Raw genomic sequence first — 27,467 nt, forward strand, 5'->3', positions numbered from 1 at the left:
AGTGCATATTGCAGTTATACTCAAGCTTTGCTTTTGTAATGGGGAAAGACACAATTTGGTAAAATTTAATTTGTTTCTTTAAATTTACGGTATACTATAGTATAACACATCTACCATAGCCATAATGTTCTATCACTGCATAAATCATAGAAAAGGAATCGATCATCAAATATTTTCTGAAAATCACAAATTATTCTTTAAATTTAAACATAGACATAACTGTAAAAAATCCTACTTTGACAGTTAATATTGAGTATCACAGCTTTTTGTTGCTGCTTAGTTCAAAATAGCTGATGTCATAAATGCAAAAAGAATATTAGTGCTGCACCCTGTTGGTAAACCTTATAACTTTTTAATGCCATTGCATATCATAGAACCAACATAAACAGCTGACTAAATTCTTTAATTCCTTGTAAATATGAATACTACTCATACATGGGGAACAACAGAGCCACTGGGGCGGAGCCCGGAAGGATTTTTGAGATAAGAATATGCCTATATGTTAATCGGGAATGTGATCTATCATCATGTCAAATTTCAGCCCAATCCGTCCAGTGGTTATTGCGTGATTGAACTTCAAACAAACAAACAAATTTTAAACAAAGACACAAAATTTCACATTTATAATGTTAGTATGATTTTACACAAAATAGGTAACCGTTTTACAAAAACACAACACAATTCCTTATTCAGTGTGACTACAATCGTGATCAGTTTTATTCAATCCCCTTTGGATTCCTAAGGGATGAATTTGGCAGTCATGAATGTTTAGCATATTTTAATCTTTTGTCGTTCCAATGTTGGCCGCCCTGCTTGCTCCATTGTTATGCGTATTACATATGACAGCTGTCTACTCAATTCAACTACTCCTCTTTGGGTTTCGTGTTTGTGTTTTATTTGTTTAGTTATTGCATGAAACCAGGTTGTGTTGCCTTAGGGTTTCTCCACAAGGTAGTTTGTTTTATCGTTGACAATAACAATAACACTACGTCCGTCCCTTATTCAAAGTAATAACAATATTTTTTAGATTATTGTTAGCAAATCAACCACTAAACCATTTCTTATATATTTTAGTAAATAATAATTCTCTCGCTGGGAGGGGGACACAGGATATATCTCATTCATAAATTTTTTACTAAATTAAAAGATACAATTTTATGAGAAATGAATTCAAAACCATAATTTGGTAAACATTAACAAACTTAATGTAGGTTTTCATTTGAATAAGCCCCACAACATACATTATTATAGTCAAACAAAATGTAAATCTTTATATTATTAATTTAGTTGATTACTCAGCACACAGAAAACGCAAATAGATGGATGGTTGTACTCGTAATTTTTTTCTCAAATCTTATATTTTTAACCTTTAGGGGTTTTCTTTTTTTAAGAAATAATCTGCACTGCATTACATAATACAGTTTTGTGTTACACTTTTACCACAGACAATATAATACTCTAATGGTTTATTCCATTGTCTGTGCGTTTACACTGTAAGAGTTAGACATGGTATTATGCAGTGTCAAATAAAGACAAGAAGTCCTTCTTTATTTGAATAAATCCCCCATAATCCTCAAAAGTGATCAAGACAGACATTTTCTTTTCATTCATAGTACAAGGGAAATTAAATCAAAATGTCCATGCTATCCAATTATAAGAGGGGTAAAACTAGATTAAAGTTCCGGAAAGTTAAAGTGGTAAATTACATTTCTAAAGGTACAAAACATAGAAACTTCATCATTTTCATAGACGGCGTTTTCTCCAAAGTGCTATTTATGGACACAATTTAGCCAAAGATCATACAATAATAATCGAGCAGATCAGAACATGCAAAAACTGTTCCCGGGGGAGTGCTTGGGCCAGACTGGAGCAATGAAATGTTTTCTTGCATCTATTATTGAAGTCGAGAGTCTGCGAGAGTCATTCAATCATCCAAGATCCAATCCGGTATTTCTGCATAATTTAGGGTAATTTTTGAACTCGGGACTAAATTTTGTGTGATAAACAGTGATGTTTTAGGTTTAGGTTTCACATTAAACTTTCCTTCTTTTAACCTGGTTTTTTGGGATTGAAAGTGTCTACCTATTGATATATAATACAGGATGGGGCAATGAGGGCACCCTAATTTTCATTTTGCTGTCACATGACAAACATTGGGACAACGAATGAAAAGCTATGTTTAGGCTATAACATCAATAATTAAACCATGTTATTTTAGAAAAAATTGAGCTATTCGCTTTTCAAAGTTTTTACTTCAGTAACCACACATCAAACACATTTTGTTGACCAAAAATGTTTATAAAATCTGATAGTAGAAATAGATAGACACAAACAAAATCAAATCAACCTCGACATTTTCGAAAACAACTTGTTCTTCAAACTAACTTGAATAATTGAGGGAAAAGAGGTTTTAAAAATTACTCATCTGTAAAAAAACTTATTTAATACTTATAAAACATAAAAAGTTCAGTTCACTCAAACTTGATGCCCTGAGCGAGAGGCAGTGTTTTTCCATGGTTGATGGTGATGGTGGATCTCCTCATGTACTGTTTCCAGGAGTCTGAACCGCTCTCCCTACCCCCGCCTGTGTGCTTCTCACCCCCGAAGGCCCCACCTATCTCTGCCCCGCTTGTGGGGATGTTCACATTGACGATGCCACAGTCCGAGCCTTTAGGCCCGATCCACTGAAAATGTTTAGCGATTAAAAAATTTCTGGTTTGAAATGGTTTTGATGTAATTTACATTTGGTAAATAGTCTAAGGAATCAATGATAAATAGTCAGAGCATAAGAGACCCTCATATAAGTAGATCAAGCAAAACTCAGACCAGTAGCCTATATTCTTAACTATTATGGAAAAATCAACAAATGTCGGGAATTAAATTTAAAACAACCAATAAATTAGTTAAAAACTTTGAAAAGTGCAGCTACACTAAATTACTGGTATTAACTATTTTGTAGAAGAATATATTTAACTCAGCAAGAAATACAAATATTGATTAAAAGATTCTATACACATTTCTACTTTGAAATCTTCAAAACCAGACCCACCTAGAATCTTGAGACTGAATTTACCATTTAGGAAACTACCATTTAATAGTTATTTTAGAATGTGACAAAAAAGCTGAAGTACCTTGAACAGATTGCCGATATCTTGTGTGAAGATGCTAGAGGATAGACCCTGCTTAACCTCGTTGTTCCAAGCGATGGCCTCCTCTACGCTAGAAGCTCGCAGGACGTACACGATGGGAGCGAATGTCTCTGTATGAACAACATCAGCGTCGTGAGGCAATCCACTGATGATGGTCGGCTCTACAAAGTACCCTGGTCGATCCAACACCTACGAAACACAATGATTTAATTATGTTTAAAGTGCATTTGTTACTTTGCCAAAGGATGAACCCGATGGAAGCAAATGTCTTTGTTTGAATGACATCAGAACACGATGTGAGCAAATGTCTTTGTTCGAATGACATCAAAACACGATGGGAGCAAATGTATTTGTTCGAATGACAAAAAACACGATGGGAGCAAATGTCTTTGTTTGAATTACATCAGAACACGATGGGAGCGAATATCTTTGTTTGAATGACATCAGATCACGATGGGAGCAAATGTCTTTGTTTGAATGACATCAGAACACAATGGAAGCGAATGTCTTTGTTTGAATGACTCGTGAGGCAGTCCACTGATGATGATCTACAAAATACCCTGGTCGATCCAACACCTAAGAAACACAATGATTTCATGATGTTTGTAGCAAATTTGATAAACACCCAGGGAAATATAAGCTGGTAATGTGTTCCCCAATAGGAATCCATTGATTTGAATTTATTTCAATTTAGTTATTTATGTATAGGTAGTTGAATGGTTATAGTGATTGTCTTTAAATCTGAAGGTCGCTGGTTCAAGTCAGAGTCACACTAGAGCGAGTTCAGCCCTCTCAGTAAGTGTGTGTGAGTGACAGTCCCAGTGACAGCAATAGTGACACATTCTGTATCCAGTAAGTTAGCTGTAACTAGAAATATAGCAAATTGGGATAATCTTGGCTTCTGATCAGGGCCGATTTACCGAATAGGCACGGTAGGCACGTGCCTAGGGCGCGAGGCAATTGGCTTTTTTGGGGGGCGCCAAAAATTTGGAAAAAAAGGTGGTGGTTGTTTTCATGCGATTGCGGTAAACTTCTGATAATCCCTCGCAGACATCGTAATCGTCTCCCGCGTTTGCGGCGAGATTCTTACTATTTTCAGCGGTCAGGTCGTTTAGACATAATTATCGTCTTCCATGATCGAAGCAATATATGAGCATATCCCGCGGTCGTGAGGAGATTATCATCGTCTACCGCGAATGAGGCAAAATTCTGATCTTTTCCCGCGGTCGTAAGGACATTATCTTCGTCTTGCGCGATCGTGGCATAATTCCGATCGTCCCTCGCGGCCGTGTAAATCATTATTGTATCTCCCGCGATCCTGTAGACATCGTAACCGTCTCCCGCGGTCGTGTATACATGGTAATCGTCTCCCACGATTGCAGCAAAATGTTAATCATGTTCCGCAGTTGTGTGGAGATCATCATCGTCTTCCGTGATCGCGGTAAAATTCTTGCTGTTTCGCGCGGTCGTGTGGACATTATCATCGTCTTCCGTGATCGTGGCCATATTCTGAATATCTCGCGGCCGAGTGTAGACATATTATAGTCTCCTGAGGTCACTGCTGTCATGCGCGATCACGGTAATTTGAAAACTCCAGGTAGAAATACAAAATTCACACATAATTCCCGGTTCATAAAATTTCCGCATGATTCCCGGATTTCTCGGTCGGTGGACACCCTTATGTATATATTGCAAAGGGGCGCTACTATTAGTTGTGCCTAGGGCGCTAACAGGGTCAAAAACGGGCCTGCTTCTGATAGGTTTAGTTAGGTGATTATTACTCTTGTAATTCAAGTACAATAGTGTGAATAAAGTAGTTATTGTTAAATCGCTATTGTTTTATTATCTAGTGCCCATAAGCATGCAAAAGTATCCTTGATTTGAAAAAAAAAATACTATTTTTTGTGTCAAAAGATAGCAACAAGAAAATATAAAACAATCATTGAAGTATGTTCTCATTGAGTACCAAACTGACTACGACTGCTTATCTATATTGATGGGATTTCTATGTTAATATCCAAAGTCAATGGTATTACCTTTCCACCAAACTCGACTTTTCCGCCAGCCTTCACAGCATTGTCAACAGTCTCCCGATACCTCTTCACAGAGTCCTCGGAATGTAATGGTCCGTAGAGAGTGTTCTCGTCTAGCGGGTCTCCGATTCTCGTCAATACTTTCTCATAAGCCTTGATAAGTCTTGGCAATATAGCATCATACACCTGTAATGGAAGAATAGGGTTAAAAATTATTTTAAATACTCCCGCCATGGCAAATCTGCAAACTAAAGGAATTTCAATTTTTCTGTTTACATTTTTTCACAAATATTTCCGTCAGATTTATTTCCTATTTAAACAATATTAGATTTAATGAGTACTTAAGTTTGCTGCTACAGGAAAGGAAAGTGTGTGTTTTGTTAAAGCGTTTCAATACATTGTTGAAGCAGATAAATTCTTTGTTGAAGGGCTTCAAAATGTTATTGAAGTGGTTGACGAGTGGAACCACAGAAAGCATCTCAGAATGCAAATTCATACTTTGTGGAAGCTTCAGTTTTCTTTTAGAACATTTTTAGAACTGGGGTGTACACCAACTAAAATAGGAGTGATGAAGTATGTTAGTGGTTGAAACACGATGTAGGTCTTAGACTTGATTTAGCTAGTTCGGCTACGGACCTTATTTTCAAAAAACCCTCAAACATACACTAAGAATATTAAACCAAAGTACCTTGTGGTGCATTATGAGTCTTCTGGTAGTAGTACATCTCTGACCAGCAGTCCCACAACAAGCAAACACTACAGACTGAGCTACCATGTCTAGGTTGGCGTCCTCTGCTACAATGATGGCGTTGTTACCTCCCAGCTCTAGCAGTGGCTTACCAAACCTCTCTTGTACCTTCACTCCTACCTGTAAACAATAACTTGTGATGCATTATGAGTCTCCTGGTAGTAGTACATCTCTGACCAGCAGTTCCACAACAGGCAAACACTACAGACTGAGCTACCATGTCTAGGTTGGCGTCCTCTGCTACTATGATCGCGTTGTTGCCTCCCAGCTCTAGCAGTGGCTTACCAAACCTCTCTTGTACCTTAACTCCCACCTGTATAAAGATTGGGCTTTAGTCAAACAAAATCTAAGGACATAATAAGTTAATCCCTCATGTGACTACTCTATTGGCTATTTGTATTACTCGTATAATTTAAGATGGTGATGTGACAAGTATATTCGTCAAATTAGTGCGTCAACAGTGCAATGCCCTTACCAAATGAATCAAATCTTGTATTTTTGTGGGACACATACCTTATTTTTCAGTTGAAGGGACACTACGTACAAAAATAACATTTTAAAATTTCACATGATCACTTCAATGGAAAAATGTTACCTACCTCTTGGTCCGACACCTCAGTACCTAAAAGTTAGGACTAAAAATGCATGAGGTGGCAAGTATGACAAGTAGCCTCCAAAATCCAATCTATCCTAATTTCTAACCAAACTATCCTTACAAGATTGAATCAATCATATTATTGTAACAAATCAAACTGAGGAATTTGACACCTACCCAAACAACAATTTAACGTAAAGAACAAATTAACAATTAGTAGGTTCACAACTGTTGCACTTTCACTCCCAAACTACATCTGTACCCCAATATTCCTTACCTTCTGTCCAACGGCAGTACTGCCAGTGAACGACAACAATGGTAGTCTGGTATCCGTGGCCATCGCTTCTCCAATATCAGATCCTCCACACACCAATGAGCACACAGCTCCTGGGATATGGTTCTTTTCCAATACCTCGGATACTACCTTGGTAGTAGCCACGGATACTAGGGGAGTGGTGGGCGCTCCTTTCCACAACACGGTGTCACCACAAACCTAGACAGGTTGAAATGTTATTCAATGCCGTCAATTCCACCACTGGTGTTTCTTTGTAATCACATCAACCAAACAGCCATAATTGCTGAATCTGCCCAACAGCATGAAAATATTTTTTTACTAGCATAAGGTTGTGAGAAGCAATTCTCAAGGTTGTTACTTTAAAAAAAATAGTCGCTCACTTTGTTAGCACCACTTATCAGACATCAAAACAAATTAAACCTTTTGCTTGTGTGTAAAAAGTGTGCTCTTTGCCAATTTCCCTGACCATTCAAGCATCATTGTTTTTTAAGCAGTACTGGTTAACAGAGCAGCTAGGACACCCAAGGAAATTCAACATAACTTAGCCATAGTCAGGACAGCTAGCCGCACAATAGATAAAGATACAGTATTTTATTTTGCAAATGGTTAAGCTGGGTTTTCCTTGGTCAAAAGCAAAGCACGGAAAGCGGAGTTTGTTCTCCTCTCGTCTTAGGTAATTTAGGGGTACTGTTTTTATAGAAACAAAGGGGCTTGCCAACAACAAACAACAAGCAACAACAACAAGCGGAAAATCGCATCCTCACACTCCGCTATCCATGCCTAGGAAAACCCAGCTTTACAATGAAATGTCATGTATACCATAGCGATAGCGCTGTTCCAGCCGTAGACCGCTATAGGGAAGTTGAATGCACTGATGACTCCGACCACTCCCAGAGGGTTCCACTGCTCCAGTAGAACATGTCCGGGTCGCTCCGATGGGATGATAGACCCACTGAACATTCGGGACAGTCCGACCGCATAATCACAGATGTCTACGTACTCCTGCACCTCCCCGATACCTTCCGGAAGGATCTTTCCTGCAGGATAACACTGCTTGAGTTGACATTTTGAATTTCATGATATTAAAATAAGTACTTCTTAAACTTTTTAAGGGTAATTTAAATTAATGCTTCAAGCATCGATGGTTTGATTCCAAGTAAGATTGATTCTTAACACAGATGTTATTTGTTTCTTTGATTAATGGTGTTATTCAACAAACAAGCAACAAGAACAGGGCTTGGATCATTACCTTACAAACACTTAAACATTCTAACTGTGCAAGCACAAGTTCTATAAAATCCAATAAACCTAAATAAAAACTAGAGTTTATAATGTCTATGATAATAATTGTGAGACTAAGACTTTTGGTTCAGTACACTGAAATAGATATCCCATCTATGGACCAATAGTCAGTTTTGTACTGGTTTAATGGTTTCTCTCAGAGTGTAGAATTTTTGTTTTTATAACATGAGAAAAAAAACATTTTAAAAATAGGCATGACAAAACAATAAACAATCACTAGAGCTTATAGGATTAATTAGTTAAACAAAACAAAACTTTTGAAATCACTGAAGATATTTTTACCTACCCATCTCCAAAGACACAAGTTTTCCGAGTGGTACAAGTTTTTCCCTCAGCGCGTCTCCAATCTGTCTTACAATCTCGCCTCGCTTAGGAGCCGGCAGTTCGACCCACTGTTGCCACGACCCCTGACAAGCCTTAACTGTGTCTTCATAGTCTGTTAGGTTGCCTTCCTGCACGGCTGCTATGACTTGACCATTGGCCGGACAGACTGACTCAACCACCTGCCAAACATAAATTTAAAGCACAGGTCATACTAGGCTGGCATCAGCGGCGAATTGAAAGAACTGTCAGCTTAATGTGACCACTAAATTTGCAGCTGACACCGCCAGCCAGCGAGCATTTGTCAGCGGCTGGCGAAGTCGAACGTGTACAACTTTTGGTAGCGAGGTAGCGACAGCTAGAGATCACGTGATCACTCGAACTCGCTGACACCAGCCAGCAGCATAGTCTGACCACCTCTAGAAGCGTAGTCTGACCATCTCTGGAAGTGTGTCAGCGGCGACCAAAGAAAATGTTCAACTTGGTTTTACACAAAAGCACCTGTCTCATTTTTTCAATTAGAGGTTTAACTAATTCTAGCAGTTCCTGGAATGTATGCAGTGACATTCGTAAAACATTTTTGTATGTTTCCGATTCATCTTCTTTTATTTTGCAGCCGGTTTGAATAAGCTCATAACTAACTGTTACATTTTTTGTATCCAAGGCCTGTTCCACTAACGCCTCTTTTTGCGGCTAAGCATCTTTAAATAATAGTTATTTGTGCAACTAGTGAGAAAAGTGAGCAATTGACTCACTCGAGAGAAATCCTTACTCACGAGCCGTAGGCAAGTGAGGAATGGTTTCTCGAGTGAGGCAATTGTACTTTGCACTCGAGTTGCACATTATATTTTTCCTACAGTTACCATAAAACAAATAAATTGGCGAAGAAACGTAACATATTTTTACACAGAAGCGTACTTTTAATATAACATTTAATGTGAAGTGACAAATACAACAGTACAACAGCTGACCAGCTGATTTACAGCCAGTGCTGCCAACGTATTTCGCGCGCATACGACGTTGTCTGCATGTTGCGCGCTCACTATTTTGTGCCTACACGTTGCAAATCTGGAGTGAGACAATGTTAACACATTGACAACTGATGAGCGAATTGGCCACTTTGCTTTCTCAAATCAGTGAGAGAACATGTACATTGTTAGGTAACTGTAGGAAAAGTTCTTTTTCTTTCACGTATCATCAATATTAGATTAAGTACTGGTTTATGAGGACGAGGACCCAAGGACGAAATAGCGACAAGAATTGAGCTTTAAACTAGGCGATTAAAAGTATTAATTTGTAGCGTAGAAATGACTTAAGTCCGTCTTAAGTGACTTACAAAATGACCTTAAGTGGTCGGGGAAGCAGGGAAAAATACCAGCTCACTATCTGGTTTAAACATATAGATTTACTACTTTGTCCACAACTCAATATTTTTATAAATTAAAATATTATCTATTAAATACATCTTACCTTCCCGTTAGCTTTCCAACGGCCATTATAAACTCCAAGGTTCACTTTATCCAACCCGAGCTCTTTCAAAAAACCATACTTGGGATCATCAATCAAGTATTTGGCCTGAGACGACATTCTCCGTGAAACCACCCTTAAGTACATCTTCTCACTCTCACTAGTCACTGAGTAGTGTCTTCTTATCTCAACTTTCGGGTTATCATAGCTGACTTGTCAAGACTTAGTTCAATAATTAGATAATCCCATGAACTTCAGAAAACATTGATAAAACTGAAGAAAATATCAATTGGTAATTATTGACTAAAACTTATAGAAATTTAATGATAAGTGTGATTAAATAGGCATGTCTTTCCCATAATAAATTGGTTCTTATTTTTGGACTTGAATAATAGACTGATAGTACTAAGTAACTAGATTATCTTATTTGAGGGTGATAAAATTAAAATAAAGTGATTTTTTCATCACTCTGTATACAGAAATAGGTAAATTTTGTATAGCTGAACTATAAAAGAATCGTTGATTTTCTATGTATCAAAAAATATGATTTTGTCTAATATACAGGGTTTTCATAAAACAATGGTGGGGTTTAGTTCTGAAATAAAGAGATTTGAGAAAAGCTATTTACTGTATAACTATTTATTTTGTTGGATTCCTAACATAAAAAATTTTATATACATAGCTAATGAGCTTAAACATGACAACCATTTCTTGCTCTATAGACGTCCGGGCAATGATCTATTTCAGCCTACACGTCCAACATTTCTCTTGTTACAATCTCTGGTTATTCTAGTAGATATGCCTGATTTCGAGTTTTTTTTAAGAATAAACTAAGTTTTTGACATCTTAAGTGGCTGTTATACTAGAGTCAATGACTCTAGTTCACATAGTTACACACTTAGCCTTTTCTTGACTGAAAACATGTTTATAGGAAAATACAACTTGAAGACTATTTAAAAGAGTAAGTAGGTTGTCGATTAGCACAATCAAATTTCAAACGCAGCAAACAGCTTTTATGGTATGATAATTAAACACCCGTAACACCCCTTCACAGTAAATATGTTTCATCTAACTAAATAAAAAGAAAAAAGGATACAAGAAAAATCAAGTAATAACTTTTGTAAATCTTTATTGTTATTATATTCATCCATATACATAAACTAAAAATCACTATAACATTTATATTTATTTTTTCACAAACCATAGTTAAATCGTATAAATAATTACCAAATATAGAATGTATAAAGAAAACAGGAATAAACATTATTTACTATCTTTTAAATATTTAAAATAAAATATTCAAATGATTAACAGTTTACTATTATTAATAGTATTTGAGCGACCGAGTTATACATTGTGAGTATATTTTTGTATTATTTTTGTCTTTTGTTATTTAACATACTAAATCTACTAGTTAGACGTAAATTCAGTTAATAAATAAATATAGTTGACCTGAGTATTAAAGTATAAAATATTTACATCAGTGCTTGGTTGATATAAGTGACTTATGAGACACTTGAATTTACCTACAGTCTTTTAAATGTTGATCTCATATCTATAAACCCAATGTTGAGTTTATATCTATAAACTATTTATAAAGCGAATAGATACTTAACAAATAACTCATGTCTTTTTTGCTTAATTAATACTAGTGGAAGATACATATATCACACTACGTGGCAAGAATAAACCTGACCGTGGAAAATAACGCTAAAAAGGAACAAAGAAGAACACACAATAAACATGTACACATAAGCTAAGTATGTACAAAAAGGTAGACACATAATAGTACATAATATCAGTAAGCTGCACAGATTTACTAAAAAAACTTAGTAAGATAGTAATACAGACTCTTGCTGTTAAAAAACATGTTATGGCTCTGCCTTCAGTAACAAACAGTTGGTTTTAATTGTTTGTAAAAACTGTAACAAAATGAAATAATCTTGAATTATTTGTAATTGTACTTAACTACTTCAGATCAGTCACAAAATAACCGGAAAAGTAGCCTTATGTTTAAAGGTGAAATAAAAGTAAATCCTTTATAATTTTTAATGAATCTAGTATAGTTTGAGTACTAGTATAGTTTGAAGGAAGTTTTCTTGGATAGAATAAGGAACATTCAAATATAAGGGAGATTCAATCATAAATTACTGTACGGTATTTTAAATGTATACATTTTACAATCAATTTCTTGGTTTTTTAAATAAGCATTTGAAACTTATGTTTTCTGAGGTAGTATAATGATGTTTGAATGTTACACATATGATCAACAAGTTTTTCAAATGTGCCGTTGAAATTAAGTTAACAATATACATACCCAACCCGAAAAAAAATTAAAACATATTTTGACCACAGTGATATAAGACTTAGATCACCCAAAATATGAATATTAACAAAAAATCCTATATTGCTCAGTCAAAAAGACACAAAAAACAACAAACTTTCTAAAATAGCTGCTGCATTCAAACATTCAAACGTTCAGATCAAATCAAAACTGATTACCTATATAATCAGTGCTCGATTTACTGCAAAATGGCTTTCCGGTACCCCACTTTCAGACGGATAAAAATATTAGCATAAATAGTTACTAATCATAGGTAACAGTTCCGGCACTACAAATCGAGCACTGAATATAGCAATAGCAGTTATTTATTAAAATAAATACAACCAAACCTGAGAAGTTCTTACAACTATTAATGTAGTTAACAAATCAACAATGCTTTTCAACGTATTGAAGAAAATATTTTAGGATGGACATAATATATTAATACTGATAAATCAGCCTTACAAGTGATGTAAACAAACATTTAATCCCTATGGCAAGTTTGATTAAATAGTAGACTCTAAATGACAAGGTCCTCAAACAATAGTCAGTAGGGCATAGAATAATAATCCTTAACTTAAAGTCATTTGATATTTGTTTGGTATTTTTTAAGGATTGTAGCGTGTGATACTAGAGGCGGGCTTTATTTAATGGAATAGGATTAATTTAACTATTACTGAAGCGTCACCTATTACCAATAGATTACTGAGAATAACCTATTATTTTAGTAACGTAATCTGAACTGTTTAAACAAATGAAATAACTATTCCGCTGATCATTAAGGTTTCCATTAACAGTGAGCATCACGAAATAGTGGTAACCTACCTTAGAAATATACTATTGAAAATTTGCTTATTTTTGTAACGTAGTCTGAACTGTTAGAACGAGAGAACGAGAGAGTGAAAAAACGCTGATCGTGTCTTCCTATTAACGGCAAGCACCAAAAAAATTAAACCTTGGTAAGACGATAATTTTTATTGTCTTCCGAAATGTTAAAACGAGTAGCTTAAATAGCACTGATCGTGTCTTCCTATTAGCAACAACCGGCTGAAAAGTCCTTGACATGAAATAATTAGATGTAAAAAATAATAGTACTATTTTACCTATTACTGAAAAGCTACGGAACATACCTGACTATTATATTGCAAAGTAAAGGTATTCCCCATCTCTATTTGATACCAGTAATGCTATTGGACAGTACGGTAAAACCCCACCGAAGGTTTAAATGTTGCCCATGAGCTATAATTGTGTGAGAAGGTAACAACAATGAATAAGAACAATCACTTCATTTTAAAAATTTTCCTTTTGTTTTGAATTGTATTGTTTGATACGTGTAATGCCATTGGACATTATTAATAGAACGATGCACACTTCAAAATGTCGCCTGTAACTTAAAATTTATTGAGAGAGCCAAAAGACAGTTAGTTGTCTGGAAGAATCAGTTTTCTTATGTAAAATATAGATTTTTAGTTTTTCATGGAATTGTACAGTTTGATAGTTGTATTGCTATAAAACCAGAAACCAACCTAGGGCTGGTTTAGTAAATATTTGACTAAGGTTTTTTGGTTTGTTGGGGGCACAAAGAAGAGAAAATTCCTTCGCGAGGAAGGGCACAGCAACTATCTGTTAGGTCCATGGTGTGTCACATTCAAACCTTGAGCCTGAATCAATGATAGTTGAAAGAATCTACAAAACAACCTAACAGTTTGAGTTCTAAAACACTTAGAAATCTCAAAGCACTCCTTGTGCAGCCAATTCCTCCAAGCACCTATCAAGGAACGCCGGGTCAAACCTGGAATGAGGCTCAGTTTTGTGGTGAATGTCGTTCCACGTGACGACATCCTCTCTGCCAGTAGTGACGGAACGTCCAATGGTGAACGTCAGCCTACGCTGGAACGCCACTCTCAGCAGGTGTAGCACTCTTCGTCCCTTCTCTGTATCCGGCAGGTAGCATACCCTCGGGAACCCCACGGCGTAGTACGGCCGACCTGGATTGGGATGCTCTGGTCCTTGGATACCGGAGACTATGCTGCAATAGAAAAATATAAAGTTTAATAAAAGTAGGTTTAACATACAATCTTTCACTAATGATATAAACTAGACATTCCATCACCATGTTAAAGTTATTGTTTTGTAATAAAAATGAACGTAGTTTAGTTGAAGTGGGTTACTGTCAGATTGCACTGATATAAATTAATTACTGATTTCTGCCAAATAACCAAGTGAAACTCATAGCTTTTTGTAGGCAATTGCATATTTAAGCCTTTTTAACTATCTCAGTTCCAAAAAATAAGGTAGAAAATAGAATTTTAGACACTAGCACATTATGTGATTGGCTCAAACAACTATGTTCTTTTCAAAAAATAAATTGGCGACAGCTGGTCCATATAGATGGGACGTTTTCTTCGGTATCCCAAAGTACATTAAAATTATGGAGCAATAGGGGGGGGGGGGACAGGATTTTTAACCGTAAAGGTATAAGGCAGGGGGAATGGTCTGTTTATAATGCAATTACGATTAAATTTTTCCAATATTCACCACTTATTGAAAGATTTCTTCCGATCCACTACAAGGAGTGCATATGAATAGTTTTCATTAAATTTGCCATCAACAATATTTTGGATAAAGGTCTTGGAGATTGGTAGTCACAACAAGTAATTCAGAAATTCAAATATTTTCATGAGAATCCAATTTTGAATAAATATTATGAGATAATTCTTTATAGCCTATATTTGCTAGAAAAATTACTTCTACGGAAACATCTTCACAAAGTAGATTCAAAGTACAGTAAAAATCCAACCAATCAAATCACCTATCTGAATTCCTTACAGAAAAAACTACGGTAATAAGAATAATTATTAAAGAAGGCAGAATATTGGCCTAGATTATTTGTCTCTTGGAGTGTGTTTTTTGTTACTCACTGGTATGTAATCTGTATCGTGTGAGTGCCGGGGAAGCCTGGTAGTGAGGTTGGCAACAGTGTTGTGTCCATCGTCCCAGGTGGTTGGTTGCCTCGCTTCTCACCATAGATTGTCATACACACCGGACATTGGATGTATAACCACTGCAACCAACAATACAAAAATTAATATGCTATTCCACAGTGTTGACGTATAATGCATTTGAAAGATCTTCAATAGGCAACTTAACAACAAACAATATATTAAGTTTTTTTAGGATTTTTTGAGAGGATAGCAGGCTTACCTGAATGGGAAAGAGTCCAAACTGGCACAGGAAACACAAAACAAAACTTTACACTTTACAATATTTTTTTTGTTTTGTTTTGTTTTGTGTTGTTTTTGTTTTTTTTGTTTTTTTTTTTGTGTTTCCTGTGCCAGTTTGGACTCTTTCCCATTCAGGTAAGCCTGCTATCCTCTCAAAAATCCTAAAAAATCTAGGCCCTTGTGCTCTATGCTACACCTTTAATATATTAAGTTTGTTCTTTGAATTTACTAAGTTCAGTGAATTTAGCCACAGAGAAGTAAGGCACAAAAGGAACATTCAATGGTACACTTATGTGGTGTCTAGCAATAGTTGGTGTCTACGGCTAAGTCCAAAACCGCCCCACACCTTCATGTACAACAACGCTCAGCAGTGAAGGAAGAGCCTATGCCTTGTGCGATAATAATTTCTGCACTGTAAATATCTACTGTGGTCTTGAAGACATGATTATCATCTTCCACCATTGTGTCTATATTATGAACATCATCATTCATTATCTTCTGTGATCAATACAAAATTCTGAACATCTACTACAATCTTATAGGCATTATCATTATTTTTCACAATCACAGCAAAATACTGGATGTCTCCCGAGGTCTTGCTGACAGCAACATTGTCTTCCATGACTACGGAAACCTTATCATTGTCCCCAGCGATTGTGGAAAAATTTTGTACAACCCTCCTATTGTAAAGACGTAGCAATTCTGTCAAAAATATAGCACCAAAACCAATATACCAAAATTCTCGGTTTTGTTTTTCTTTTCATAAAAACTGTTAAAGTTAAAACATACAACCGAACCATCCCTATTTTCTGCTTTTAATTCGGCCAACATGGATTTTTGCAATTAAGGCTCTGCCACGGTCCTCGATGGTAGGCATATAACCTAATCAGATTCTACAGAATCAGTTAACATTGTTGATTTACAAGGTCACATATTTGAATTTTTTAATATAGTCTCCTATAGTCTAACCTGATGTGAGTTCGGCTGGCTCGTGAGCATGGAGTTGAGGCAGTCGAGGTGTAGCCGATGATGACACCTTGTGAGTGAAACAACCAGCAGATCAGAGTCCAACTCACACAAACACACCGGACACAAACCTTCACACTGGTCTTGTACTACGCACACGTACTGTGATATGCCCTCACTGGCTGCGTCCACTCCTGTACAATGTAATAGATTAGATAAGTCACATAGAGTAGGCCTAAGAAAATGTTAGGTGAGTCTGAAGTAAGTGATTGATGATTGTTAGCTAAATTTATAACTTTTCTAATATGATTGAGCAGTTACTTATGATCTAGCGGGCTGTTAGAAAGCTACAGTTTTATCATTTCAAATTTGGAAACAGCTGATTCTCAATAACAAGACACTTAAGAACAGCTATAGCTTAAACATAGATCCCTTAGTAGATTTGTCATCCTTATGGATCAAGTGAAGACAATTTTATTGTAAGTTCCATCCGGTGCCGCTAGAATTGTGATTTTCCAATTCACTTGTTGTTATTAAAAACCTTGTTCATCCAAATAAACAATCTTATCATAAACAATAACTTGTACCCTTGTTCTATAACAAAACAGTAATAGTGTAAAATTATATATAAGGTTACATTACCTTGATCGCCAAGGATCCTTGTAAGTCCAAAAAATAGGATTACGCGCGTTTCGACGTCAAAGCATCATTGTCAAATCGTACAAAAACTTTCTTCAGACTTCAGAAAGTTTTTGTACGATTTGACAATGACGCTTAGACGTCGAAACACGCGTAATCCTATTTTTTGGACTTACAAGGATCACTTGGCGATCAAGGTAATGTAACCTTATATATAATTTATCATCAGTGATTCAGAAAAACAACATACACCATGAAGTAATAGTGTAGTCATTTTTAATCAAAATATCTCCATTACCTTAAAAAACTCTAATAAGTTTCTAAATTTATTTTCTAAATATTGTATTTTATGGCTGAACAGTTAATGATATCGAAATATTCTTATGACAAAAGTTGTAGATCTTTCTTTGGCAAACATTTTTTAATTTTAATGTTTTTTTATAGGATGAATAGTTTTTGAGTAATTGGGAAAAACTGGTTTTTGGATGCCATTTCCCAAGATGGCGACCATAGCACAAGTTGTTTTTTTTCGAGGACTTTTAGTATGTTTTTCAGGAAGTAAAATTCAATAAATGTACCAAGTTTCACATTTATAAGAGTTTTTTTAGGTTATTTCTCAAATATGACTAGACTATAAAGCAAAAACCGTTAAATTAAACCTAAATAGAAACCAAATGTTGTTGACACTAGCATCCACTATCACCAACATGAACTAGCGATGAAAAACAAGCTTTAGATTTAAAAATGGGATGAAAAGTCTACTTGTGTTGGTACTCTCAGCTTACCAACTATTGCACCTTGCTTCTTATAAACAGTTCCGGGTTCAAACACATCTTCACTGCTACCAGTGCAATCCAACAGGTCAGCCTGAAACAAAAAACACAATGGTCAGACACACAGTTTAACCATTGACTATAGATTCAGACAAGATGTAACCAGTTCCAGAGTTGAAGCTTGATCTCAAGCTAAATCAATGATCAATGATGCGTGATTCAATGATCACAAATGTTGCCGCAACCATAGAGATGGCCAGTGATGCTGCGGTCATTCGTAAAGGGTTGTGAAAATCGGCTATAGATTTTAGATTTTGAATTCTTTCAAAATAGTCACTAAAACACTACTAATGAGAATCAATTTAATACTGATTCTGTATTGTATTTTATAACAATTATTATACTTGGATTTGGGATTGAGTACTCGATTCAATAGGTTTCAAATTTGGAGTCAAAGTTCAAAATGAAACATGGCCATCATAAAAAAAATTACTTATTGGTATCATTGCATTATCAGTCCACAATATAATTTATTTAAATCAAAAGTGACATTTCATTTAAAAACAAAACGAACCCCTAAGGCACAATCATAACCATTCTTTTATTTTGCTGTTTATTTACGCCAGCAGGGAACGTTTATTTGACGTTTTTTTGTAAGGGAATGGTCTAAAACCAGGTCTTGTTACTATCTTAGATAGATTTTTTGATAGTTGATCACCTAATGACAACTGGTAAGTTATCTAGGGTTTGATAACAACCTCGCTTGGAATAAAACTAGCAACCTTCCGATTCGAAGGCCATCACTGTAACCACACCGCTAAGGCTACCCAGACAATCTATACAAATACTGCCCCATATATGTTGTTAACGTATACTATACCCTGGAAGTGCGCATCTCGCTGTCGTGACTCAGGTAGGTAGACACGGTGTCTACGCTCGGCCGTCGTCCGCTCTTGGTGCTGCTAGAATCTGTGTCCAACACACCTGTGTTGCGCTTCTGCTCCTCCACACTTCCTTTGTGGCCTGCAGGAAAAAGGTTTGTCAGTCTTAACATGTGTAACTATGACACTTACATACGATGATAATTGAATAGCTTCGCCAAACAATGATGCAAGTTACAAAAGTGAATATTTTTGGTAATTACACTAAAATATTCTGGCTGCCCTAGTGCCAACATAACCAGTTTCCCACGCCAATTGCTTGTAAACACTGCTAACCTATGTATTTAAAATAATAAATATCCCACACAGTAGGGATTTAATTATCATTTGCATTTGATTTTTTCAAAATCTCAATTTTACAAAATATGTTGTTTGCAACGTTATTCGGTGGAGATATTCGATTACCTCGAATGGCAGGTAGTTTTATGAACCCTTAAAATGTGAACTTTTACCGTTACTAAATATTACCAATTTAGATGAGGATGCTGCTGGGCGTACGGTATTTTATAAACCCAAATATGAGTGAAGGTACAGTGTATAATTAAGTTAGACGCCTTGAGTGGTTTAGTAACGGAATAAGAGCTGAAGATTCTTTAAGAAAAATAATTTATCAAACGCTCAATCATCAAAGACAGCTAGGTCTAGAACCCTCAAAAGCTAAAGAGAGACTTTGCTCAGGCCCTTCCGATAATTAGCCGAGTGCTACAACCACTCAGCTACCAATACACGTTAAACATTAACCTACAGGTTTTCCTTCATCACTCAAAAGTAAAATTTTAGTAGCCTTTATACTTCAAGTGAAGAATTATATTATTATATATAAATACCGTAGCACAAAATGCTCGCAATACATACCAAAAATATTTAAGTTGTTTAGTATTGTCCTTGCAATATTACTAGGCCCTTCTCCTTTCTCATTTTTGGTTTTCTTCACTTGTTTCTTGATGGTGGAATGAGTATTATTTGTATTGCCGTTTGGTTTTTTGCAGCCGTTCCCAGAAACGCCTTTCTCATGATGGTCACCCCTGCGTGACTGTTGGTGTGGATTTTGGCTAGAATTCCTCAAACCTGGGAACATTGGAAGGGTTTAGTAAAATTTAACACTGAACTAGAGTAAGGTAAATTTAACAGGGTTTGAAACCTTGTTTGAAAACAAATGTAATACACAATACCCCCGCCGCAGCAAACCTGCCGTCTAAGCGAATTTCCATTTGGCTGAATTGATTTTCAATTGGTCTATTTAAATAACATTAGGTTTAACGAGTACCTAGGTTTGCTGCTACAAGGAAACTAATAAATAGTGTGTTTTAAGTAAAATAATTATTGCTTAGTATAAAATGAATATATTTGCCAAGTTTGATCAAAAGATATCCATAAACAAGCAAACTACAACATTTTACAATATTCTCCATAAGAATAACATGGGAATTTTAAATTTAAATTTTTTTTGTTTTCTCCGTAACCAATAACCGTACAAAAACACTTTGATATACTGAATTGTTTGTTTTTTTAAGCTCTTTAAGAAGGTTTAGAGAAAAATTGGAAAATTTTGTGTTTTGAGGGTCAAAAGTGAGAAAAACCAATTTTTACCCCATAAAACCCCCCATAAAATCCTGTTCCCATGGTCCGATCATGCTGGATCGCGAACTCATTCAAGTTTATCCCGCCTTACACCTTCAAACCAAATTTCATCAAAATCGGATAAAAATTACTCAAGTTATCGTGTTCACGGACACATATATATATAAATCTATATATATCTATATATATATATATATATATATATATATACATATATAAAAATTTGAACGAATGGTGTTTTTGGCCTCTGGGGACATCAAAATGAAAAAGTAAATCGGTCCCGAGCCTAAGTCTTACCATGAGACCTACGGTAATAGCTACTTCCCTATAGGGAAATTCGCTAAAAGGTGATTTCCATCAAATGTGCAGCATGAGTACTATTGATTAGTGTTTGCTTGGTTTAACTAATTATGCTGAACTATAGCTTGTCACAAGTTTGTACAATCTAAAAAGTCTTCAGAAGAAGACTACAGTAGTTGGTTTGTGTCAAGATGCATGGAGTAAAAGAGGTGGGCCAGACAGAGCGCGCCCCTCTCCCCCCCTCGCCCATCGGACTGAGGCAGTGACGTCACTGCAGTCCTCGAGCCGCTACTCACAGCCCGTACACAACACCTTTAGATGTTGTTTTGCGCTTTTTACGCCAGATTGTACTACGCAATTCTTAAAATTGGTTTTGCTTCGTTTTAAATATATTAATATGTTATTCCTTATTATATTACTACTCAAATATTAGAGCAATTGTTGATTAAATTGATGTCCATTTCTGCAATTGTTGTTATATCACTAAGGATCTACTCTGATCCGGTAAATAGCATCTAATTTTATGATCTATATATTTTTAGGATAGCCTACTTAACTACAGTTGTTCATGAATATATTAGTAACTAAATTAGATACCCTTAACATTTTTCAAATTATTATTTAAATCAAACAAACATTTTTCACTATACAGATATACAAAATAAAAGTAGCTTTTGGTAATGTACAATCATCATTAGATTAGTGTAATTAGGAATGGAGATTTATATTTTTATGAATGGAAAGAAAACACATTTGAAATAAAAACACTTTACTTACAAAGTGTATCTCTCACCATTGGACATGCAATCAGATTATAAACACATTGAGTTGTAGAGTTCTTGAAATCTTTTACTTACTCTTAAATTTAGTACTGACGATGACGTTTCTTAGTTGATTGTTTTTTATTTTTTGTTGCTGTTCATTTGTTTTTGCCTGATTAAAAAAACTTCAATATCATTAGACTCTACTATTCTTCTTTGAGCAAATAGCTCAAGACGGTCTAGAGGTAAACGATGAACTTTATGGCGTAATGGCTTAATGTCTTTACTTTCTTAACAGGGTCATTTATTCATATCAAAGCATTTTAAATAGGCCTAGGTAAAATACCTATTTAATTTTCGATTTTAAAAATTCCTTTTCCAAACTCTCAATTTTCATTTAGCCTACATTGTGGTGTTTTATTATTTCAACACAGCTTGCACAACTTTTTTGTTTCCCCGGTAAAGTTTTCTCAATTTTCGTTTTGTAGAACATTCCTCCGCATCACTGTGATAATACTGTGTTCAGTAGACACAAGTTTCATTCAGGGCTCATGAATGTTTAACATTCCCCAAACTCAATAATCATGAAATTAATTCCTTTAAACATCTTCAAAATAAACAAATATAAAAATGATTGAAATCCAAAAATCGTTTCTTTTGCACATTTCAATAAAGACAAAGCATATTTTGTTTGCGAATAAAATATGACTCTTATGTCGGATTGAGCTTTAGTTTTAAAATAGGTAACTGTCATTATATATATAGCTAGCATTTTTTATCTCAGAAAGTAAACTCGTATAAAAACACCGAACAACGTGCACTTACATAAAAGAGAAAATCCTCTTAACACGAAAATAATAAAGTCTAAAATGAAACCTATGTTTATACATACGGAATTAATATTTTTCTTTAAAAGTACCTGTGAAACAAGCTTTCCTCGGGGAAAATCATTAGTATTCTCTGAGCGTATTCTTTGGTCAATGCCATTTATCCAAACAGATTTTTGTGGTCTATTTAATTCCTGTAAAATAGTAATACAGTATCGTAGTTGACTTTGATTTGTAAGCAACATTTATGATTCTCATGTAAACTATTAAATAATTGGTTGTTGTTTTTTTTTTTTTTTTTATCAACAAACCCAAATAAGTTTATCATTAAAAAGGAAAAAAAAAGAAATAAAACATGAAAAAGGATGGCGTTTCATTTATAACTAACACCAAAAAGCAGTTGAAGTAACTTTTAAACAGGCAACTTTTTTACCTAGTGCTAAAAGATATTTTTTATTAACTGACCTGAAAAAGGGGAGTGTTATATCTTAATCTAAAATAATTCTTAAGTGTAATATTATTCCAACTGAATCGGTAGACGCCCGCATTTCATCACTTTCTATGCAACATACAGGCCTAATTGGTTATTTACTATTGTCAAACTGTTCACAATTCATGTTTAGTTCAAAATCATAAAAATCATTATTTAGTACACAAAGATATTTGTGTCATGACGGTAAATACCTCCTCCAAACCAGCGTAAATCGTGTCTGAAAAAGTAAGGTTTGTGCGTTTAGCATGTATCTAGCGGCGAGGCAGCCGCGGCCGGGACTGCAGTGACGTCATCGCGCGCAGTCCGCTCTGTCTGGCCCACCTCCTTTACTCCATACATCTTGGGTTTGTGTTCCAGTTGGTCTATTCGATTCTATGCGCTCAAAATATGTTCGGTATATAGGCCTACCTACATGGCTAGCTCTTAAATGTTCGTTGACATTTTGCTTGCTGTTTATGTAATTTTTGCCACTAACTACTATCCAAGGACTATGAGAATTTTTCCAAAAATGTTATTTTTAATAGTATTTAAGACAGTTTGCAATTGAAATATTTTAATAAGGCCTAGATAGGTTTATAGAAACAGCTTTTCAATTACACAAAATAACACTCTTTCATCTTCATTTTGACTCACTTGCTTTGAAAAGAGCAGTTTGAAAATCACTAACAGGTTGATGTTTAAACGTTTGTTCAAAACTTTTAACAATGTCTATAATCAAAACTAGATAGCCTACCTACAATAACATATTTAAATGTTAAGTATTTTTCTTAGTCTATGTAGTGTGTACCAGTATAACAAAAATGTCATTGAAATCCAGGATGGTTTGGTTGGATAAAACGACATCTGTGTTGTGTTACTTGTGTTGATGTGGAATCACAAATTTAATCAAACCATTGGGTTTCCAACATTTAAAAATCTTATTTGAAACACCTTTTAGGCAAAGGCATGAAAAAATTGTAGGCTATAGCGTTTATAATGTTAACATCCCATTGGAGCGAGCTGGTCTAGTGGTAAGATAGAGTGCGGGACTTTGGTCCAGAGGTTTCAGGTTCAAATCCCGCCAAATCACCAATTTGGCTTTTTAAGTGATAATCCTGCAACCCCTAGGCCTAGCCTGAAGTAGGGTGACTAACAATCCTGGACTAGAGTCTAACGACCTAGGGCATAAAAAAGGGGGAAAATTCCCAATAACATGTTGCCTACCTTTGATCGCAGTAATCTCCTCAGGGGACACCTTCACTAAAGGGTACGGAGCTTGCTGCACTCTTCTAATGCTTCTCACGAACCCTGTGTTGTTGCGTACTTGGGTGAGGTTACAGAAGTTGATGATGTAGGGAAACCCTAGATAAGTCTTGCTGACATCTATCGTCTGGTCACCCTGCGGAGGCAAGTTTAATTATAATTAACGAGGATGTTTGTAAAGAAATCCTGATGCTTAAGTTACAAGTTAAGTAGGTACTGTATTGAAACATTAATTAGGAATCGTACAAGCTCTAGGACTACGGCTCACCTTGGCCCAAGCAGCTTCTATGAGTGACTGCACCTCCATGTCGTAGGTGTGCCATTCTCCAGGCGAATCTCCGGCCCACTCCCACCTCACTCCCTTACCAGCAGGAGAGTCTGGCGGATAACACATTCTACGGACCCTGTGTGGTCCACCTGCAGCAGAAATTAAACATTAACTTGAGCGGCAGTATCCTAAGCCTGAGAGATCTTAAGTAGGTAGGCCTAAGGGGATAAAACCTTTAAATAAATATACTACTGCCACAGTACCTAGTAAACTTAAATTAAGTTAGCTTGATTCTTGCTAACTTAAACTAGTGTAGGCCTAAATTACAAAATGCCCAAAATGTTATACTGAACTAACCAAACCTAACACATCTTCTGTAACGTTTCAAATAATCTAACTTAGGCTGCCGTTTGATAAGCAGAAAAGGTACCGGTATGTGAGGAAGATAGGTGATAAGCTTAAGTGGGTTTATGTTAAGTTATATTAACTTAATGTGCGTGTTGGACACAATATGAAACCACAATTTGTATAAAATGTTAGAATTGTTTTAATCATCATTGACTAATCTATGATTTAAGTTATTAGGCCTACCAATTTAGGCCTAACATCAATTTTTTTCAACAAGCCTAAAGTACCGGTAACCGAGTGAAAAACTAGCTAACTTTACTTACACTTCAGCTTAAACACCATTTATTTCACAGGCATCTATATATTAATTTGAAACTGTTTTTCTTTGTGACAGCTAATTTGAGAGAACGGCTGGGCGTAGAAACTCGGAAGAAGTGTCTAAAGAAAGGTCTTGGTCTGTAGATGAGCCATCAAAAGAGAAACGTGGTAAATTCCTTCGGGGCTCTGCCCCAGTGGCCTTTAAATTCCCATCCCATGTTATTCTTATGGAGGAAAAACGGGGTTTTGTCACAGCTAATTTGAGAGAACGGCTGAGTGTAGAAACTTGGTAGGGGTGTCTAAAGAAACGTATTGGTCTGTAGGTGAGCCCTCAAAAGAGAAACGAGGTAAATTTCCTTGGGGCTCTGCCCCAGAGGCCTTTAAAGTTCACTCCTGAGCAGTTTTGTTTACATTACGACCATATGGATAATTTTACACTACTTTTAATGAACCAGCTGTTAATATTAAAATTGTATTCAAAGGTCTACTGAAACTGTCAAAATTAAATGTTTACACATTATTATTTATGATTTAAAATTGATTCTCCACTGCATGGCAAGTTTTTATGGTTTCAACAAAATGATGAATTTATGATACGTTTTAAATGTTTTGTTAAAAAATCTATGCTTTATTGCTCTTAACAAATTTGAAATTTTGAAATCAGTGTGACATATCAGTTTCAAAGGAACCTATAATTATTCCTCGGGTTAGCTTAAATACATATTGTAAGGTTCAAGAATATTATTGAATTCAAGAAAGAAGACCAGAAATTCATTCATTGGTTTAAAAGTTTTCGATGATCGGGTTGAAAATTGTGTCATAGATGAGTAGGCTAGGTACCGTACATTGAGAATGAGAGCTGTGTTCAAGTTTTGGAATAGACTTACTACCTACGGAGTATGTTTCATCTATGGTTTTGGTGAAGTACGGTAGGTAAATTAATGTCAATTCAGGTATTTAAAAAAATGTGTACATGGTTTTTACTTTGATGTACACATCTAGCTAGGTCGAACAACGCCTCTAAACCTCACTACATACAACAAATTCTGAAACACAACAGTGCCATCACATCTCATCGCATTTGCATCATTTGTTAGGTACCAAGGCTGGACTAGGTTATGGATTTGGTTCTGCAAATGTTCAAGATTTGTGGGCAAATTTCCTACAATTATGGTTCATTCCATCCACGAAATACATGCACAGCTTTATGTAATCGATATGGCCAAGTCAAAACGACCCCATAAGTTAATCAATTAGCAAGTAAGTACAGGATGATTAAATACACGGGTCCATGTGGCAAGAGAAGGAGTTAAAATTGCTTGGATCGAAGTAAGAATGTTACTGCTTTCTGGATAATCAGATATTTTTAACGAATAAAAAAACTGATTTAATATGCTAATAAAATTCTGTATGTTTAGGCCTATAACCGAAGATGAAGATTCACTTATAAATCCGAATACAATCTGAATGATTTTCCTAAAGCAGATGGAATTAGTCGTTAGTAATATTGCCTCTTTCCGTAACATGATAGACTAATTATATGAACTCCTTCTCCCATGTAGTGAAAGTGACTTTGACATGAAACAAACTCATGAACAAACATTTGTAAGAATTCTAAAAAACCTTTTGGGCAACCTAAAGCCGATAAAAAGGTAGGAAATATTGTGTTAAACGAATTCATCAATCACGTTTTTTAGGGAACCCAATCGTCATACTTATTATTATGCTTATCCTCCCTCATTTAACTAAGATTTTAATAACTTCACTCTATCTATCGCAGTTAGCTAAATTTACATAAAACATCAAGATTAACCGTCGATTTCGACGGGGTTCCACTAGTAGTCTTTTATTCTTATCTTACAGGCTGATAACATGATGGCAACTAGGCATATACTTAATCATCCAAGCAAAAAACAGATAGAGTCGCTTTATTACAAAAACATAGCCTAGGCCTAGAACCACATTTGAAATTGTACATAGCCTAAGTTAGACTACGCCTTGGCCTACCTGTTTCTGTTTCTTCTGAACATTGGTGCTTTGTCCTCAAATTGATGTAGTATTTATCTAATAAAGGGTCTGCATCACTAAGCATTACTCTGGTAAGTCTTTTAACATTTGCTCTTTCAAGCAACTGAGATACTTCAGGACTGTATGGTCTCCATCTACATTGCCTATTCTCCCATTCCCAAACAACCACTGCATGGCCAGTTGTCATTTTCGGTTGTTTTAGCTTCTGGATACAATTTATACTAATCACATCAAGAAAATCGTCTTCTCAATACATTTCCACTCTGTAATCCTCTTTAGTGGACCTAGCCCAAGCATACTAACTTAGGACAAACTTAATGAAATATCACACAAAACAAGCTCACACACCAGTAACACAATTCTTTGATAAAACAAGAATAATATATTTAAACACCGTGAAAACTACATCATTCTAAGCCTATCACAGACAAAAAACACACATCAGGCGCATTCAAATCAGTTAGAAAACGACGAACACAAACGAAGCCGACCATCATTAAATCTCGAAGCGTGGGAAAATTTTGG

At 35.6% G+C, this 27,467-nt stretch overlaps 2 protein-coding genes across 2 annotated transcripts; both read right to left on the reverse strand.

Moving 5' to 3' along the window:
• Positions 1-2,421: 2,421 nt before the first annotated feature.
• Positions 2,422-10,104, reverse strand: LOC128983319 (alpha-aminoadipic semialdehyde dehydrogenase). The gene is made up of 8 exons (XM_054402563.1): positions 9,914-10,104; positions 8,409-8,625; positions 7,640-7,857; positions 6,803-7,018; positions 5,871-6,050; positions 5,186-5,368; positions 3,132-3,338; positions 2,422-2,684 (listed from the first exon to the last, which is right to left on the reverse strand). The coding sequence occupies exons 1-8, from the start codon at positions 10,055-10,057 to the stop codon at positions 2,472-2,474; spliced, it is 1,578 nt and encodes a 525-aa protein (XP_054258538.1). The 5' UTR covers positions 10,058-10,104; the 3' UTR covers positions 2,422-2,471.
• A 3,073-nt stretch (positions 10,105-13,177) lies between these two features.
• Positions 13,178-27,154, reverse strand: LOC128983320 (protein deltex). The gene is made up of 9 exons (XM_054402565.1): positions 26,922-27,154; positions 24,249-24,397; positions 23,942-24,116; positions 19,632-19,844; positions 18,716-18,858; positions 17,848-17,929; positions 16,427-16,617; positions 15,155-15,297; positions 13,178-14,262 (listed from the first exon to the last, which is right to left on the reverse strand). Exons 1-9 carry the CDS (start codon positions 27,127-27,129, stop codon positions 13,965-13,967), a joined length of 1,602 nt encoding a protein of 533 aa, XP_054258540.1. The 5' UTR covers positions 27,130-27,154; the 3' UTR covers positions 13,178-13,964.
• Between the last annotated feature and the right edge of the window lie 313 nt (positions 27,155-27,467).

This window comes from Macrosteles quadrilineatus, unplaced genomic scaffold (genome assembly GCF_028750875.1).
Source record: "Macrosteles quadrilineatus isolate MER2022 unplaced genomic scaffold, UCM_ALF_1.0 Scaffold_1__1_contigs__length_201487025, whole genome shotgun sequence".
In the NCBI taxonomy this organism is placed as follows: Eukaryota; Metazoa; Arthropoda; class Insecta; order Hemiptera; family Cicadellidae; genus Macrosteles; species Macrosteles quadrilineatus.